Below are 16,762 nucleotides of genomic sequence, written 5' to 3'. Positions count from 1 at the left end.
TGCCGCTCCCCCTCAAGCCATTTTTACAAGAACAACCCCAGAAAATGTGGATTGGGGAAAAAAGCAGGGGAATGGTTGATCTAAAACTGCATCTCTTTTTCATAGCATTTTTCACAATACAGTACATGCTCAAGCCTGATTCAATTTCATAGCAGCTATCTAATTTATTTTTTCTGTTTTAACACACTAAGTTATCTGGTTTTCTTTTCAAACACATTTTTTAGTGGGAAGGAAGAGCAAGCTAAGAAACGTGTTAATCTAGCATAACACTCATCCCACTCTCTTTATTAGTAGATGATTGGTTTGCATTCACAGTCAAAGACAAAAAGTCCAGGATGGGGTCACCTTCCTGTGTTAGCTACTGTGCAAATGCCCCGGGGGTCCAGGGCATCTTTTGCACTGCCTAAAACTTCTGCTTCAATCCAATCCAAAGTTGGTGCCACTCAAGCTGGCTCTTTCCTGGGAGCCTGAGTTCAAAGCATCACAAGCTGCAAACCTTGGCTTTGGTTCAGGATACATCCATACAACAAGCATGGTGCCATGCAGAGACATGGACTCAGCTCTGTTGTGTAAATGTCCAACTGTTTTAATATCAGTAAAATGAGGATAACAAGAGTTCCTTCCTCTCAGTTTCTGTCCAGCATTCAACTTAATTGTACAGCTTCTCTAGAGAAGGCAGTTTTATATAAAGGCTGAGCACATTGTGCACTGGATCCCCATTTCCAGTGGGAGGTTGTATTGGCCTGAAATAACGGGGCTTTGGATAAAGGGGGAGAACAGCAAAGAAACAAAATAAAACACTATTTAAAAATGGTCTGTTGGAACATCTAAAGGTGACCTGCTCTTCACAGTCTTATCAGCCAGTACTTACAGGGCTGTCTTCAAACAAGCATTGCAACAGAAGTGACCCTGAAAAGGAATTCACGCCCACAAACAATTCCCTCCAGAGAGGTAATACCGGGTAGTGTGAGGCCATTAATAACTGCATGTCAGATGACTAACATCAAATAATTATCTGTCATTAAAATAACAAGTTGATGAAAAACAAACAATCCCCTGTGATACAGCTGGGTTCTCTACTAAAACACTTGTATAACAAAAGCTGTCAGTCCAAGAAATCTTATTTTGGCATACGTGTAACTGCACACTGTTACTACCATTGAAATGACAAATCGTATGGCATCTTTGCAACAGAACATTCCCGAGATATTTATAGAGAGGGAAGCTTAAAATAAGTGCTATTTTTTAATTGAATAACTGAGATTCTTTTCCCCTCTAGTGTCCTTGGCTGGCAGATGTCTGCTTGGTTCAGTGTGCGAGGGGGGACAGGAGGAACAGCGCAAGCTGCATCATTTTTGAAATAAACAAGTTTCTGATTGGACTTGAGCTCGTTCAGGAGAGGCAGCTGCAGATAGAAACTCGTGTCCTAAAGCCTGAGGATGACACAAACTGCTCCGTGTCCTCAATAGAAGAAGATTTCCTCACGGCCTCCGAGCACCTCGAGGATGACAACGAGGCTGATGAATATAAAGCTGGTAAAAGCAGGACGACTGAGCATAATTATGCTGTTGCTCATACTGCAAAACAGCTATAGCAATGCTCACAGAAATTGCACTTGATGTTAATTCATGCATATGTAATTTAGAAAATGGACAGCCATTCATATTTTTTTAAGTTTGGTTCAAAGACAAGGTACATGGCTGTGCAGTACTTTTACAGAGCAGTGAAGGACTACAAAGTTGTACAGCTCTTTTCTTTTAGAAGTCACAAGTTACTCGCCAAAAACTAATTTTTTATTTTTCTCAACAGGTCATGAAAAATTAAATGTTTCAGAAGCATCTTCAGATGTCAAAAAAAATAAAGGAAAGGGATTTGAAAACATTCACTATAGAAAAGCCAGGTTGCCGTTCATTCTTGAAGGGAACTGCATTAATAAAGATAATGCAGCTGCTCATGTCTCTGAAACTGTGAATGTTGTGGCTGAAGATGGCATCTCACAACCTGAAGATAAGTCAGGCCAGGAAATACCGTGGCAGAAGGAATTAGCTGAAAAAGGTACTTCATCATTTAGTACTACTAATTTGACTAGTGGGGTTGAAAACTCAGCACTCATGTTAGAAGATGTATCTGTAACCAAAATGGCTAAAGAGGAGCTGGAGCCTCGGGGTGACCCCACAGCAAAACACAGCAGCAAGGCAGACGGGGAAGATTGTGCAGGGATCAGGAAAACTGATCCTCCCTCCCAGAATGAGCAGGCGACCACAGGCCAGTATGCCACAAATTTAGCAGAATCTGTTCTGCAGGATGCATTCATTAGACTGTCACAGTCTCGACCCAGTTTCAGTGAGGAGGCTGCAGTCAGCATCTCTGTGGGAAGCTCCTGTAAGTCAGAAGATGCATCTGCTTCCCGATCATGGAATGAACTCCCAAAGATTGTCATAGTGCAAAGTCCAGACAGCTCTGAGAATGTACCTGACTGGCCAGGGTCTGCCTTCCCCAGCCTGAGCCACTGGGCTGAGGCAGAAAGCTCTGCTGAAGTTTCAGATTACTTTGAGGAAGAGCACTCAAATGGACACGACCAAAGTGCACTGGAAGTGGCTCTGGCTTGTGCAGCCACTGTCATTGGAACCATTTCCAGTCCCCAGGCTGCAGAAAAGTTCCGCCGGGAGCAGGAAGGCACAGACTCCCGAAGTGGAGTGGCTGCTGAGGAAGAGGTGCACACAGCACCCTCCCAGCTCCTTGACTGTGCTGGCTCGGAATACTCGTTCCCATCTGCACTCTGTGGCATGACTCAAGTGGCAAGTGCTGTAGCCATCTGTGGCCTGGGGGAGACAAAGGAGGAGAAGTATCCTGCAACTTCCAGTGGACTTCTGTCTGCTGCTCAGGCCTCTGCAGCCATTACTCTGCATTGCAGCTTAGCTGTGGGAAGCACCATGGAGAAGCTGAATGAGAGCATTGCAGAGGCGCTTCTCAAAGAGGCATCTGTAATTCTGACAAAGCCCAGCACATACAGAAATGTAGGGCATTTTATGGAATCCATAAACGGGAGAATTATTGAAACCGCAGCAAGACCACGTATTCCACGTGCTGATGGAGTGATCAGGGATGAACTTGCACAAAACTTATCCAATATTATTCTACGACATTCTATGGAAGAGGTTAGAAAGAAGAGACAGCTACAAGCCCATTTGGAGGATGGCTCAAGTACACAAGACATTTTCACAGAGACTGCAAACGAGTTGCTTTTTAATATAATATATTTCACTTGCAAGAAGATGAACGACATAAGGCAACTTGAAGAGTGTTCTCCTCTCTTTCCTGAAGGCACAAAAGCAGAGAAAGTAACAAGAGCAGAAGGATGGCCAGCCCTGGCAACAGCATGTGAAACTTCACGCAGCCCCCTTGATCACTCTGCTGCTAAGCCATTTGGTACATCCTACAGCACCAGTACTAGCAAAGATCTTGAAAAGGTCACAAGCACTTGCAAGAGTGATATCAAAGATGTAAATAGCAATGAGGTTTCCACACTGAATTCAGAACCAAGTGGAGATACAGGGCATAACACACTTGGTGCAAAAACATCTCCCAAGAAGAGATACCTTAAAAGAACTGCACGAGACTGTTACAAATCCCCAAATCAGAGTAACAATCATCATCAGAAGAAAGACTACAGATCATTTTCAGAGAGAGAAAATACTTTTGCAAACAGTGAATGCAGGCACGGTGTTCAAGAACAGCTGTCTTCCAGTGCCACCATAAATACAGAAAACCAAGCCAAGATTAAGTGTGATTCTGTGCTAAATAATGATGTTCAACTTAGCTTGTCTTTGTTAGGAAACCATGTGTTGCATCCTTCTCAGCCCGCGCTCCAGGTGAAAAATTCAAGGGACAAATATTGTATAACAGACTTTGCGGAAGAATTGGCAGAAACAGTTGTCTCTATGGCAACAGAAATAGCTGCCATTTGTCTAGAAAATTCAAATGGCAAACAACCCTGGTTCTGTGCGTGGAAGAGAGGCAATGAATATCTGGTGACCCAGAGTTTATCATGCAGAACCGTGAAAAGGAAGAAGGAAACCCATACCAATGGTTCTGTGGTTCGGAAGCACAGGGCACCTCGGCTTAGTGAGATCAAAAGAAAAACAGATGAGCATCCTGAGCTAAAGGAAAAATTGATGAATCGGGTAGTAGATGAATCTATAAACCTTGAGGACACACCAGATTCGGTCAATCTCTTTGCAAATGAAGTGGCTGCCAAGATCATGAACCTCACTGAACTCTCCATGGTTGATAGCATCTGGCAAGGTCCAAACCACCCCAGGAACAGACTGCACTGTGAAAGGTGGAGCCGAGCCAAGGCCTCAAGCTGTGAGAGCATACCAGAGGAGGACTCAGATTCCAAAGCCTCTTTCAATACCCTCGGCCTCATGAGCAGCTTTGGTCACTCTCTGAGCCAGACAAGTTCTGTCTCAAAGCAGTCTAGTTGTGAAAGCATTACAGATGAATTTTCAAGATTTATGGTGAACCAGATGGAAAACGAAGGAAGAGGTTTTGACTTATTACTGGATTATTATGCAGGAAAAAATGCGAACAATATCTTAACTTCTGCCTTGCAACAGGTAGCCAAGAAAAATGGCCATCTGAACGTAAGACCAAGTTGCCCATCCAAACAGTCCAGCACAGAAAGTATAACAGAAGAGTTTTATAGGTATATGCTAAGAGAAATCGAAAAGGAGAATAAAGATAATGCATCCTCCTCTCGGAATTCAAAGGACTGGTGGGGCAGTTTGCTGGCACCCTCTCTGCGGTCACCTTTCTGCTTTAGGCAGTCGTCGGTGCCCGACAGTCGGTCCTCAGGCTCCAGGCTTACAGTGAACGTCCCAATTAAAGCAAATTCCCTGGATGGGTTCGCCCAGCACCGCCAAGATTCCCTAAGTGTCCAGCCCGTCAGTACCGTGGCTTCCGCGGGGCTCTGCAAGTCTGACTCGTGCCTGTACCAGAGAGGCAAGACTGACCAGATCACAGACATGCTGATCCACGAGACCTGGGCCAGCTCCATCGAGTCCCTGATGCGCAAGAACAAAATCATTGCAGATGAGGCAGAGGCTACAGAGGCAGACCAGTTTTACAGTGATTCTCCACCGCACGTGGAACAATATGCAAAAAGACTGGCTGCAAATATTGTTGAAAGTGGTAAAAGTTTAATTGTTGTCCAGCAGGATTCCTTTGATTATACGAGCCGAGAACACGTGCTGGCAAGCAAACATCCCCAAAGCACAACCCAGATACAGCCCAAACCCAAAGTGGAGGAAGTAAATTTGGATGAGAAAAAAGAGCACGTGAAGAGCCCTGGAAGCCTCCCTGCAGGACAGCTGAGGGAAGTGCCTTTAATTCAGATAGAAACTGATCAACGAGATGAGCCAGATAAAGACTCAGAATCCTTGACTTCATGTGGCCCATCTGGAAAGGGGCATCAAAGCAAAGAAAAGCCTCCAGAAGCTTTGGATGGGAAACAGATGGTTTCCAGTTCCCCAGTAAGTAGGTAAGTGACAAAACAGCAAATCAGCACATTGCTTTGGTCTCTGGTTTATTTTCCCAGTAAAAGTTATTTCGATAAAGGAAGAAGATAAGAGTGGTACTTTTAAAAAAATAAGCAGGATAAGTTTTGGCTACAGGTTTCTTTTGGCAAAAAATCACCCAATCATGTGTCACAGTGATACTTTCTGGAGAAAACTTAGATTGAATATGACATTATGGTATTAAGATTTAAATCTAATACTGCACAGACAAGTTCTCTCTCTGCAGACATTTATGTCTCCCATAAGACAGGAAAGATGGACCAAGTTTAAACTTTTATTTAGCACAGGCTGATATCTGAACTAAAAAATAGATAAATAAAAATCAGTGCTAGTGTATGACAGACAATAGCAGGATTTGACCTGTAGTTCTCTGCTATGCTTGTTGCAAGTAACATTCTGTGTACCTGGAAACAAGACCAGACTTCTGAGAGCTTAAGGTTTAACTTTGTGTTTACAGCCTGGAGCTACAAATAGTAAAAATTCTTTAGTGAAGGAAAAATAAGAATAAAAGTTGCCCTCACTTCTTAGTTCAAGACTTCACTGGTAGAATTTAGATAAGGAAAAGTGCATTTTATTTTAATGTCATTTCATGGAGTTTACATCACAGCTTACAACTCTGTCCTTACAGCTGTACTCTTTTTGTAAAGAAATCTGCAGCTTGCTTTTGTTAAGGTAAAGTGTGAGCCAACATGAGAGTGCAGTGCAAATGCAGAGTATTGCTGTGGGCGCTCTGAGGTGAAGGGAATGCTCTCTCTCAAGGTGTTGTCTCTTTATCACAATACTTCATTGTATCTGTTACTTTAGTGGTCTCTAAACTGCCAGTCTTGGAGCGCTGCAGCACCTCATTATCTCAGAGTGGCAGAAAGAGTGCAGGTGCTGGTGTTAAAAACCAGTTTGTAGCTCATTTCATTCTAGGCAGTGCTGTGTTTCAGCATTTGACAAAGCTCTGCTTGAAGTGAGAAAGTAGATAGATTGTAAGCACTTCCCTGTGTATGGCAGCAGTTAGGTGGATAATTACCATGGTGTCACTAGTCTTTCATACTGAGTCTCCTGCACTAACCTTCCTCCTCCTTAAAATGCAACCTGCTTTGAGTAAGATAAAATTAGAAATCCACCTATTTGGAATCTTGACTGCTTGAAAATGAAGTTACTTTTGCAGTTTACGAGCCCTTTCATCTTTGCCATTGAAGCAGAGTTCCCAACATGGCTATGACATGGTTAAAGCAATAGGATTGGTAGGGCAGAATTGGTAAGCAGAGGCTACATCTGCCTGAGCATCTTGGCTCAGCAATGCTGTGCAGTTCTGGTGCAGCTTGCCTCCATTTCTGTCCATTGGCCTCATTTGCAGCATGAAATGCAGAGTTCTTCCAAAGCAATCCCAAACAGGAGCTGCCCAAGTGCTCTCCAGATGTTTTCCTATCCTTGCTGGGAAGGTAAAGCCTCCAGTGGTTCTTCACACAGATCTGAAGCATTTGTGGCATGGCTGTCTGGACTAAGTCTAGGCTGAAGTGAATACCTAAAAATATGTATAATGTAGCTATAAAAGCATCAGTATAAATTGCTCTGATCCACTCTTACTGCATGAAATTACTTGCTAGTTCAGATACAGGCACATAGGACTCCAGGCAAAATATCAAACAGACATAGAGTCAATTAAGGGGGAAAAAAAAAAATGAAGACTTTCAGCAATGAAAAAAATCTGTTTCTTGTATGTAGGCAGTGCAATAGAGCCACAGTTACACAGAAACTGTTCAGCTGTTCCAAGTGACTGTTCACAAGTGGGGAACTGTCAGTTCAAAGCATCACTGGTGTGAGATGTAATTGCATAATGAATCAAACAGAACCCAAAATGCCAAGAAACATCACCCACACAAATCTCTTGTGTTTTGGACCAGGTATCAGGAGCTGCCTGGCCTGTGCTAAGAAGCTGAGTATCACTCCTGCCCTGTGGCCTGGCTGCTCAGAGAGGGCAGGGGCAGTGTCCTGGGCCCAAGGGCTCGGCATGGCAGGCACAGGGGTTTGGCAGAGCTGACTGCCAGGGGGAGCAGAGCCCCAGGCAGGCAAGTCCCATTCTCCCTGCACAGGCTGCACCTCTGTCATCTAGAATTAATGCAGTAACCTCTGAGAGTGAGAGCTTGGCAAAAAGAGATATGCACAATGATATTGTCTCACTATATGCCTAGTCAAGGTGATTACTCAGGAGCAGTAGATTTCTGGTGTGATCTCCTGCTTTACCTGAAGGCAGATGCCTTAACCACAACTACAGATAAAGGTCTGAAGGCAAGAACTTCTCTAGAGAGATCCTGCAGAGGATTATCAGTTAACAGAACATAACCTAACATTGCTTTAATCCCTAAATTGCAAATGCAGACTATCCAGTGAATATAACAAAACTACAGTTTCACTTTACTTGTAATTCTGGCACTACAGTGAGATAATTATTGGAGGGATTGATTATTATTTTTCTTTGTATCAAAAGCCCAGCTTAGCTCTAAAAACTTAGCAAAAATATAGTTACTTTTTTTGTTTCTGTGTTTTTTGGGAGCACATGTACATATATATTGCATACACACATGTGTGACATATGTCAAGAGTGCAGAATTAAAGGATTTTTCCCTTAACCCTGTACTTACTAAACTCAGACTGGTCTTCATCTTCAGTCTGGTTTCTGACTGTTGCAATATTTTGTCCTTCCCCAGCCTAAGCAGTGAAGATCCTAAGGACATGGCAGACTAAGAGTCATTACTGATTCACAACCCACAATACTTTCCTACTTTCACTTCTTTCGGATTTAAAATTTTAACAAAGTCAAGAACTTTATTCACCCATTAGCAGGACAGGAATTTAGCAGCAATATATATTTCCAAGAAATTCTGTCATTCTGCAGTAACATATACCTCATATTTCAACCATTGATTGAAATGCATTAAGCAATAAACCTTCACAGTGATTAGGCTTTTTATACTTGTTAAATCTGTCTGTACAAGCTATGCATACTTAAATCTAGGGTTTGTGTTTGCTTATAGCAGTCATAAGAAAGTCCTTTTTTAAGAGCATCTCAGGCCAGATGTTCTGCTGGACTCTGTGTATAAATTATAAGCTTGCCCAATCTTTTGCATGTCTATAATTCTGCAGCTTGGTTGACTTTAATGAGCAGCATTGCCTGAAGATTGGTGGCACCAGTTTGTTTGCCTGTGTTACAATTTCAATGTGCCTTCCCTATCACCCTGCCAGCAGCAGTCCTCAGAGCAGATCGGATGCTGAAGTCATAGGAGAGAGCAAAACAGCTGAAGAATTCCCAGCCCACCTCAGCAGCAGTGAAGAGAGCACTGGCAGCTGGTCCCAGCTGGCCAACGATGAGGACAATCCTGATGACACCAGCAGCTACCTGCAGCTCAGCGAGCGCTCCCTGAGGTACCCACGTTGTCTCTTCCCCCTGCACTCTGTGGTCTGCCCACCAAGCCTACCCTGCATCAGCAGTGAGAGGCAGCAGCTCCAGATTTACTCAGAGTACTGTAAAGAATGTCTAATGGCAGACTTTATCTTTAGTTTTTAATAAGGGAAAAAAATTTACCCGCGTTCTGATTCTCAGCCAGGTTTTTTTACTATTGGTGAGTAGCTCGATTCAGACAAAGAAGAAACCTCTTGGCATCACTAAAGTGTTTCAGTCCTACAGCAAAAAGGCCATTGGACAAGTTAATTGCTATAGTCTTTCTTATGATTTATTTGCTGTTGTTTGCCTAATGCTTATTTTGGCACCTCCTTAGCCAAGATTGACAAGACTGCCATTCCCAGCAGAAATCCATGCACTGAGAACAAAGATTGAGCCCTGATCTGATTAGACTGGCACAGGGGTGCAAACTAATAGAGGATGACCAATTTTTCCCTGAGTAGACGTAAATTCAAGAGCTCCTACTACTATGACCTAATTTTGTTCCAGTTCAATCCAGGAAAAATGTTTGAAAATGTTTTTTAGTCCTTGGAGTTTATATAGAGTGGTGGTAGTTTGACTTCAGCCCTTTCATAGTATCAAATTGAGTAAGGTTTTTCCTTCACATGCTCTTAGACTTTGTTTTAAAATATTATCAAGTAATTACATCTTTCTCTTGAGTATTAAGATGACAAGGAGGGAAGACATTATGGTAATGAAGCAGGGAAAAGAAAGAGTCTCTGTCAGAGAGCACTGTTGGCTGGCTGAAATCACTGAACAAAACATGGCTGTCAGTGCAGCTGAACATTCATCCTGTCATTGCATATCAACCTTTAACAAAGTCCTTGGTCTGAGAGAGCTGAAGTATTGTGCCCTTTCAGCTCTGCACTGGAACAGAAATTGCTACAGCAAGTCTGAATGCATGGCATGCTGACAATGTCTCAGAAAACCCTGATTGGGAAGGATTATCTAATCAATCCCTCTAATGAAGAGGAAAATATTATTCGTTGGTTTTTCAGTAAAAATTAAGTTGTTCACCGTGACTTGCCACACAGAATTTGTTCATGGTAATTGACTTGCAGCCAGCAAATTCACAACCTGTCCATGAGACTATTACAGTATCTGCATAAACATTCACTGTCACATTTATAATGATGTTATAAAGTGAACCAGTAATATTTTTTCCAAATATCTTCAAGTGTGCTACTTCATCCTTGTGAAGAAGCCAAAGAGAATACTTCTGTGTATTTGTGGTCCCAATGAGCAAATTGGCTTTGATTAAAATCTCAGTCTTTCAGAGTAGTCAGAAACATGAGGGGCCATCTCTGTACCTGTGGGTTCCATCAGACCCCAAACAGTATTTGGGGTATGATGGAATACACTGAAACTGCTGCTGGTTATCAGTGTGGACTCACCCTACAGGTGAGTGTATGATGGGCAGCCAGTGCCTTGCCCCTGAACTCCCCATGGTCAGAGGGAGCTGGATCTTTGCAGGTTTCTTGCAGGACATCTCTGTACCTGCTAATCCTTCTTTTCAAGGACTCAGGCAGACTCAGTTTTTGTTTGAGGCCAAGTGTTCATTGCATAAGCCATTCACAAGAAGACAGTCCACTTTTTTTCCCTGCAATTTACAGCATCACTTGATGCACCTGATACATGCTTGATCTAGAACTATTTTAATAAAAGCCTCATTACTTTGAGCAGACTGGTGTGCTTTATTCAGGGAACCACTTGCTGAGCCCAATTGATTTTATGGAACAGAGCTCCTCCTACTTTGCTTTGTACAGAAATAAATTTTTAGAAGATGTATGGAGACATGTTCAGCACAGCTTGGCACTAATGCTTCGACTTTTGCTTTGTCAGCAATGGCAACAGCAGTACAACTAGCAGTCTTGGCATTATGGACCTGGAAATTTATCAGGAGAACGTGCCATCTTCTCCTATGATTAAGTAAGTAGTCACTGAAGTGAGACTTGATGTTTAGTCCAATTTTAACTGCAAATCATTTGCGCCACCGAAACCGTGCCAAGCCCTGCTTTGCACCTGCTGCTGTGCCTGCCCGTGGCTTCAGAAAAAAGCACCTGCAGGTGTCTGGGCAGAGTGAGGGCACCAGACAGTGAAAAATTATGGGAAAACCCAGTCAGGTGGATCTCTTGAGAACACAGATCCATCAACCACCCTGTCTAAAAGACAGTTCTCTGTGGTATCACTTTTCTGTCATCAAACCTTCTTCTCTGAATAACTTCAGATATTATCAAAACTCTCCTGTAATACCAAGGAAAGTCAAGCAAATAAGGATCAATTAAAAGCAATTTTAAAAAACCCAATAGCATTCTTTCCAATAATAATAATAACAATAATAATTTGGCCCACAGTAATTTTTACCTCTTGTTTCTGGGAGTGTTTCTACTGAACATGCAGTTCAGTTATCAAGAGATGTGTGAGTACATCCTGCCTAAAGATCCTGGTACAACCTGCCAGCTGGTGAATGTCATTATGCAGCCAGGGCACACCCACTGCACAAACATCACACACTGAGCTTCTGAAGTCAGTGACATCAGAAAATTGTCCCAGCAAAATACAGACATTGGAAATTCAGCATTTCCACCCAGGTTATGAGACTTGCTGTGTCTTACCATAATGTCGTTTGCTTGTCATTTTGTGAACTGTAAGCATGCACAGATCCTGGTGAAATGTAACACATGACATAACTAATACAATACTTCATCCTGCTACAGAAAAATGCTGCAATTCAGTTTTTCCCGATTCACAGATTAATAATGAAATATATTCAGCATTTTATTGTTTCATCCTATGTAACCTTTTTCTTGCAGTTTTCTAGGTCTTGCATTGAGGGAGAAGTTTATTCATCATGAAGCAATGTTGTAGACTGTTCCTAAGTATGACTAATAAGCTTTGTTGTTGTTTGTTTCTAAGTGAATTAGTAGAAGAAAAGGTTTTCCTTAAAGAACAGACAGAAAACACTGAGGGTAAGTTGAACTATATCAATTAAAACGTACAGTTTGAAGATAACACAAGCACTTGCACAGTAACTAGTGGGATTATTTTTCCAGAAAGTACTTCTGAGCTTTCAGTGGGAACAGCCAACTGCCAAAAGGACCTCCTGGTGATAAACTTTGATCTGGAGCCAGAGTGCCCTGACGTGGAGCTGCGAGCCACCCTGCAGTGGATTGCTGCTTCTGAACTTGGAATTCCAACTATCTATTTTAAGAAATCTCAGGAAAACAGAATTGAAAAGGTAATGTTTACAGAATTGGCCATACTATTAATGTCTACATAACTGTAACAGTTATGATTTATTGAAGTTATTGAGCTTAAAAGCAGATGCAAAAACATCTTCATTACAGCAAGATGGCAACACTACTGTTTATGAGAGAAAGAAATGAGAGGACAGGTGTGTCAGAACTTAAAGGGTGTGAAATATGTAGCAGATTGTCTGTGGCATAAGAAAATGTCACCGTGATACTTTGTCCAATGACCAGATTCATACTTTGATGAATCTGTTCCCTTTTTCATATCAGTGATACTTTAGGTACTAATGCCCAAGGCAGAGTTAATAGAGTACTTTATGTGGCTGCATTTGAAAGGCTGCACGTGGCTTACATGGAGTTTAAATGCAAAGGTTTAAAAAAATAAAAATAAAAACCATTTTTGTGTAGACATCACAAGTGCAATGTTCACCTACTTGGTCATTATAATGTGAAACATTGTTTGGACTCAAGATTTTCAGTCCTTATGCTGGTTCTGCCTGCCTGTAACACCAACTACAGCAGCCTCAGGTTGGTCTGGAGCTGTGCCTGGCTGCTCATAAACTGCTCCAGCTGAGAGTACAGCTTTTGAGAGCAAAAGTCTCTTTCCAGGGAGAGTGGACAGACAGATGACTGAGAAACCTCCTGAGGTGCGAGTCCAAGCCAGAGCCAGGAACAACACTGAAGTCCAAAACAGCCACAAGAAGGGCAAAGTCTTTCTATTTCTGAATGATCAGCTGGGGTTCCTTTGTAGACCCCACCAAATAGCAGCCACAGCAATTCAGGAAAGACCAAAAAAGAGACCCATTTCCAAGATCAGCAAGAGAGCTTAAGCTTTGAGACTTAAAAACATGTTAGTATTTAAGTCAATTAATGAAAAAAGTATTACAAATCAGTATTTTGGTCTCTTATGGGAAGATCATTTTGAGTAGCAGAGATATTGTTTGATTTTCTTGAGTACATGCATTTGGGAATCATAAACATAATTTAAAATGCTTTCAACAGCAACAGTCCAAATTGCATCTAATTAAAGAAGCAGCTGTCAGCTTTACCCATGTGCTTTGGCAAACAGTTAATTCAATTGCAAAAATACACTAGAGAATAATGAAGCACATCCTGCCTACAACAGCATTCTTGGAAATCACGTGCCTATTAAATATCATTAAAATACATATTAAAAGTTTAGGCTGCAGTATGTAAATAGCAAACAGCTACACTAACTAGAGACACAATCTTTTCTTTTGTGCTCTAAAACTAAAAACAGAAGAAGCAAACTAATATTGTGAAATTCAAAGAATTGAAAAGTTTTGATTTTCATTTATGTGCTTCAGAAGAAAAAGGGACCAGATGGATGACCCTGTGAAGCCCATTATTAAGTACCAAGTGGACAAAACTCAGGATTTTTTTTTTACAGCTGCTTAAGAACATATATTTAACCTCTGGTTTCTCGAGAAATTAAAAAAAAAGCTAAATATAAATACTGTCTATGTTTAAAACACACCTGTGATAAATGTCTTCATGTGACAAAATTTTACACAGAATTCCCTCTCACCAGTACTATTTGAATATTTAAAATACTATGGCATATACATATGGAAGTACAGAAAATTAAACATAAAGTAAAATATAGCTAGTGGTAATGCAAAGATATTTTTTCAAGATGGATAATCACACTTCCTTTATTTTGGCAATGATTTGTTGATAACATGGCAAATAGCAATCCTTTATCAAACTGACTTTGTCTGTTTTTACTTTCATTGCAATAAATAAATTGACAGAAGCAGTTAATTTAGAAAATGTCTTGAGAGCCCATCAGTCTTTGGGGAGCTATGGAACTAGAGAAATTAAGTTTTTATAAATAGGAAGAACACTGATGTTGCTGTGCACTGAATAGTGTCCACTCCCTCATACAGCTGTGCATTTACAAAGGGTGGGCTAACAAGAGTTTGTGTCTATGCATTCCACAGAACCTTAGGAAATGTTCACCAAATGCCAAGTGTATTTCATGGTGGTATTTTTGTTTAGTTTCTAGATGTGGTGCAGTTGGTGCAGCGGAAGTGCTGGAAGGTGGGGGATATCTTCCAAGCCGTGGTGCAGTACTGCAAGCTCAGCGAGGAGGGCAGAGAGATCACACCCAGCCTGTTTGACTGGCTGCTTGAGCTGGGCTAGCAAAGCTCCCTGGTTCAGCTCTCCTGTTTTATTCCAGTTTAAATAAGCAGTGGTTTGTGTAATGCTCTGATTTCTGAACATCACTGAATAAAATGTGCAAAATGTACAAACTCTACAAGAACAGCACAAGTCTGTGCCACAACTGACCCAGGAGGAAAGTGGATCTGAATTTATTGTGTCTTTCTGTGTCATGAGGGACTCTTGACATGTTGTGCTATAGGATGCACTGTACTATGAGGGGATGGATTTTTAGCCTCCTGAATTAATGAACTACACAGTCAAGGCTTAATTATCTAATCCATTCAATTTTCATCAATTTGATTAAATCAGTCAGGTGAAATGGGATAGTAGCCTGCCATTCAGTTTTAAAACAACACTGATATTTGTACAGTTAACTGTTAGAAGCAGAGTGTGTTTCAGAATGCCTGAAGGCACCCTTGTCCCTAGATAATATTTAAGGGTTTTTGAAATGCCCATAATCTGCTAAGGGGTAAAAGCTTTTGAACACTTAACACCTTTGCAGTTAGAAAACAAAATAAAAAGCTGCTGAAAACACATTTTAGTTTCTTCCTATGTGTTTATTTCTCTTCCATAGCTATTCCGGTTTCCTGCAACCTTCCCAAAGAAATAAAATCCAGTCTCCTAGCTACTATCCCTAAAAGACTGATTCCTTTTCCCTGGGAAGCAGTGCAGTTCAGTGTAGCTACACCTGGTAGATTCCTGCACACAGCTCTGTGAGCCAGGGCAGCAGTTCTCAAGCCCTGTCCTGCCCCAGCCCTGTGACCTTGGGCGAGTCATTTCACCTCTGTGCCTCAGTGTCCCTGCCTGGCAAAAGGGAATCATGACAGTACACTTGTTACCTAAAGTGCTTCTGTTGAAAGCACTATGTAACATTTTACATATCAATTAAAAGCAGTGAAAAAAGAACTATTTTAATTTAGTGTAATCAAATAAATTGTTAATGAGGTGAAGAAATGCATATCTTAGAAGAGCACCATCTTGTCCTAAAAATCTCAAGGTTAATTTTTGTAACTTAGAAAAAAGCAAAATGTTTGTTAAAATTTCAGCAGACATACGTGTTCATTTTGAAGATAACTGTTTGGACTGTGTGTGAGAGTTCACATTCCTATAACATTTCTATAATTGTTTGATAAGATATACTCTGCTATTGTCCTGTTGAGAAGATCTGTTGATATCATGCACTTAGTAATACATTCTCTCAACTCTGCCAAAGAGACTGGGTGTGAATTTAAAGGTAAAAATGACTTACAACATCACAGCTCTTTTGCAATTTGTTTTTTTGAAAATACTTTTCATCTCTCTTACTCAAATAGTGGAATAGAATACCTGCCTGCTTTTCCCAAAAAAATATTTAAGAGAAGTTTTATTTTCCATATAACAGTATATGCTTCTGTAATATTTCTTGAAAAAGAAAAACTTATCCTTTTGCACTAAATATTTTTGAAAATTTTGAAGTAGTTTTAAATAATTTATGAAAAAGAGCCATATTCTCAGTTTTATCTTTAAAACCATTACAAAACTTGCATGATTGCATCACTCATTTGTTACAAAATACAAATTGTTAGTGAATCAAACTCTAATGAGGAACATTAAATAATGTGAGTAATTCTCAATCTACTCTGCAGTATAAACAGAGCAGGAGAGATCACTTTGAAGTCAAAATAAAGGTGAATTTATTGCAAACTCTGAACATAACTGGAGTCACTGGGCCAGCCCCTAAGAACTGCTGAGCATCTGTAACTCCCACTGACATGGGTGGCAACTCAGAATGCTCAGCATTTCTGAGGCTGAGAGCTTATGAAAAGCACCGAGAATTATAAAGTGCTTTGTTTGAGTTAATAAATGGGAAAGTGTATTTATTTTTAAACCAAATACAGTTAGTTGTCAGTATACAATTTTTTTGTTGTGATAGAATAAATGTTTACAAAGCACAAATATCATGACAGAGTTGTAACAGTGTGATGCAGTTTCTCTGTACAGTAGTTCTTAATGTTGCAATTTATTCAGAAATAAATTTATGTTATAATGTGTGTCCTCTTTGCCTTCCTAAAATGTTCACAAATAAGCTATGGATTTTTTGACCTATTAAATATTTGCCTGCCATCCCTGGAGCTTCTCAAACTCTGCTTCTCAGTGACAAATATAATCCATGGCTCTGACCAAAACAAGCTAGGGCAAGGTCCAGTTCTTACCTCAGTGACAGAGCTACTTGGGTGCCACAAGTCATTCAAGAGATAAAAGACTAAACATAACATTCCTAGTATCACAATAAAATAGAGAAATTATACCCTGAG

At 40.8% G+C, this 16,762-nt stretch overlaps 1 protein-coding gene across 3 annotated transcripts in view; it reads left to right on the top strand.

The window, feature by feature from the left end:
- The window catches only part of SPHKAP (SPHK1 interactor, AKAP domain containing), a 64,353-nt gene extending 47,855 nt beyond the window's left edge, over positions 1-16,498 (top strand). For 2 of the 3 annotated variants that reach the window (XM_059855325.1, XM_059855326.1), the window contains 7 exons: positions 1,280-1,535; positions 1,810-5,542; positions 8,814-8,993; positions 10,873-10,959; positions 11,947-11,999; positions 12,084-12,268; positions 14,304-16,498. In XM_059855325.1, the coding sequence (XP_059711308.1) occupies positions 1,280-1,535; positions 1,810-5,542; positions 8,814-8,993; positions 10,873-10,959; positions 11,947-11,999; positions 12,084-12,268; positions 14,304-14,447 (4,638 nt within the window). In that variant the 3' untranslated portion in view covers positions 14,448-16,498. The remainder of the gene's footprint in view (positions 1-1,279; positions 1,536-1,809; positions 5,543-8,813; positions 8,994-10,872; positions 10,960-11,946; positions 12,000-12,083; positions 12,269-14,303) is intronic. The other variant, XM_059855327.1, reaches the window with a different exon arrangement.
- The last annotated feature ends 264 nt before the right edge of the window (positions 16,499-16,762 follow it).

The sequence above is a fragment of the Haemorhous mexicanus genome, chromosome 10 (genome assembly GCF_027477595.1).
Source record: "Haemorhous mexicanus isolate bHaeMex1 chromosome 10, bHaeMex1.pri, whole genome shotgun sequence".
Taxonomy (NCBI): Eukaryota; Metazoa; Chordata; class Aves; order Passeriformes; family Fringillidae; genus Haemorhous; species Haemorhous mexicanus.
Note: the sequence above shows the minus strand (reverse complement) of the source record. Positions and strands in the feature narration are given on the sequence as shown.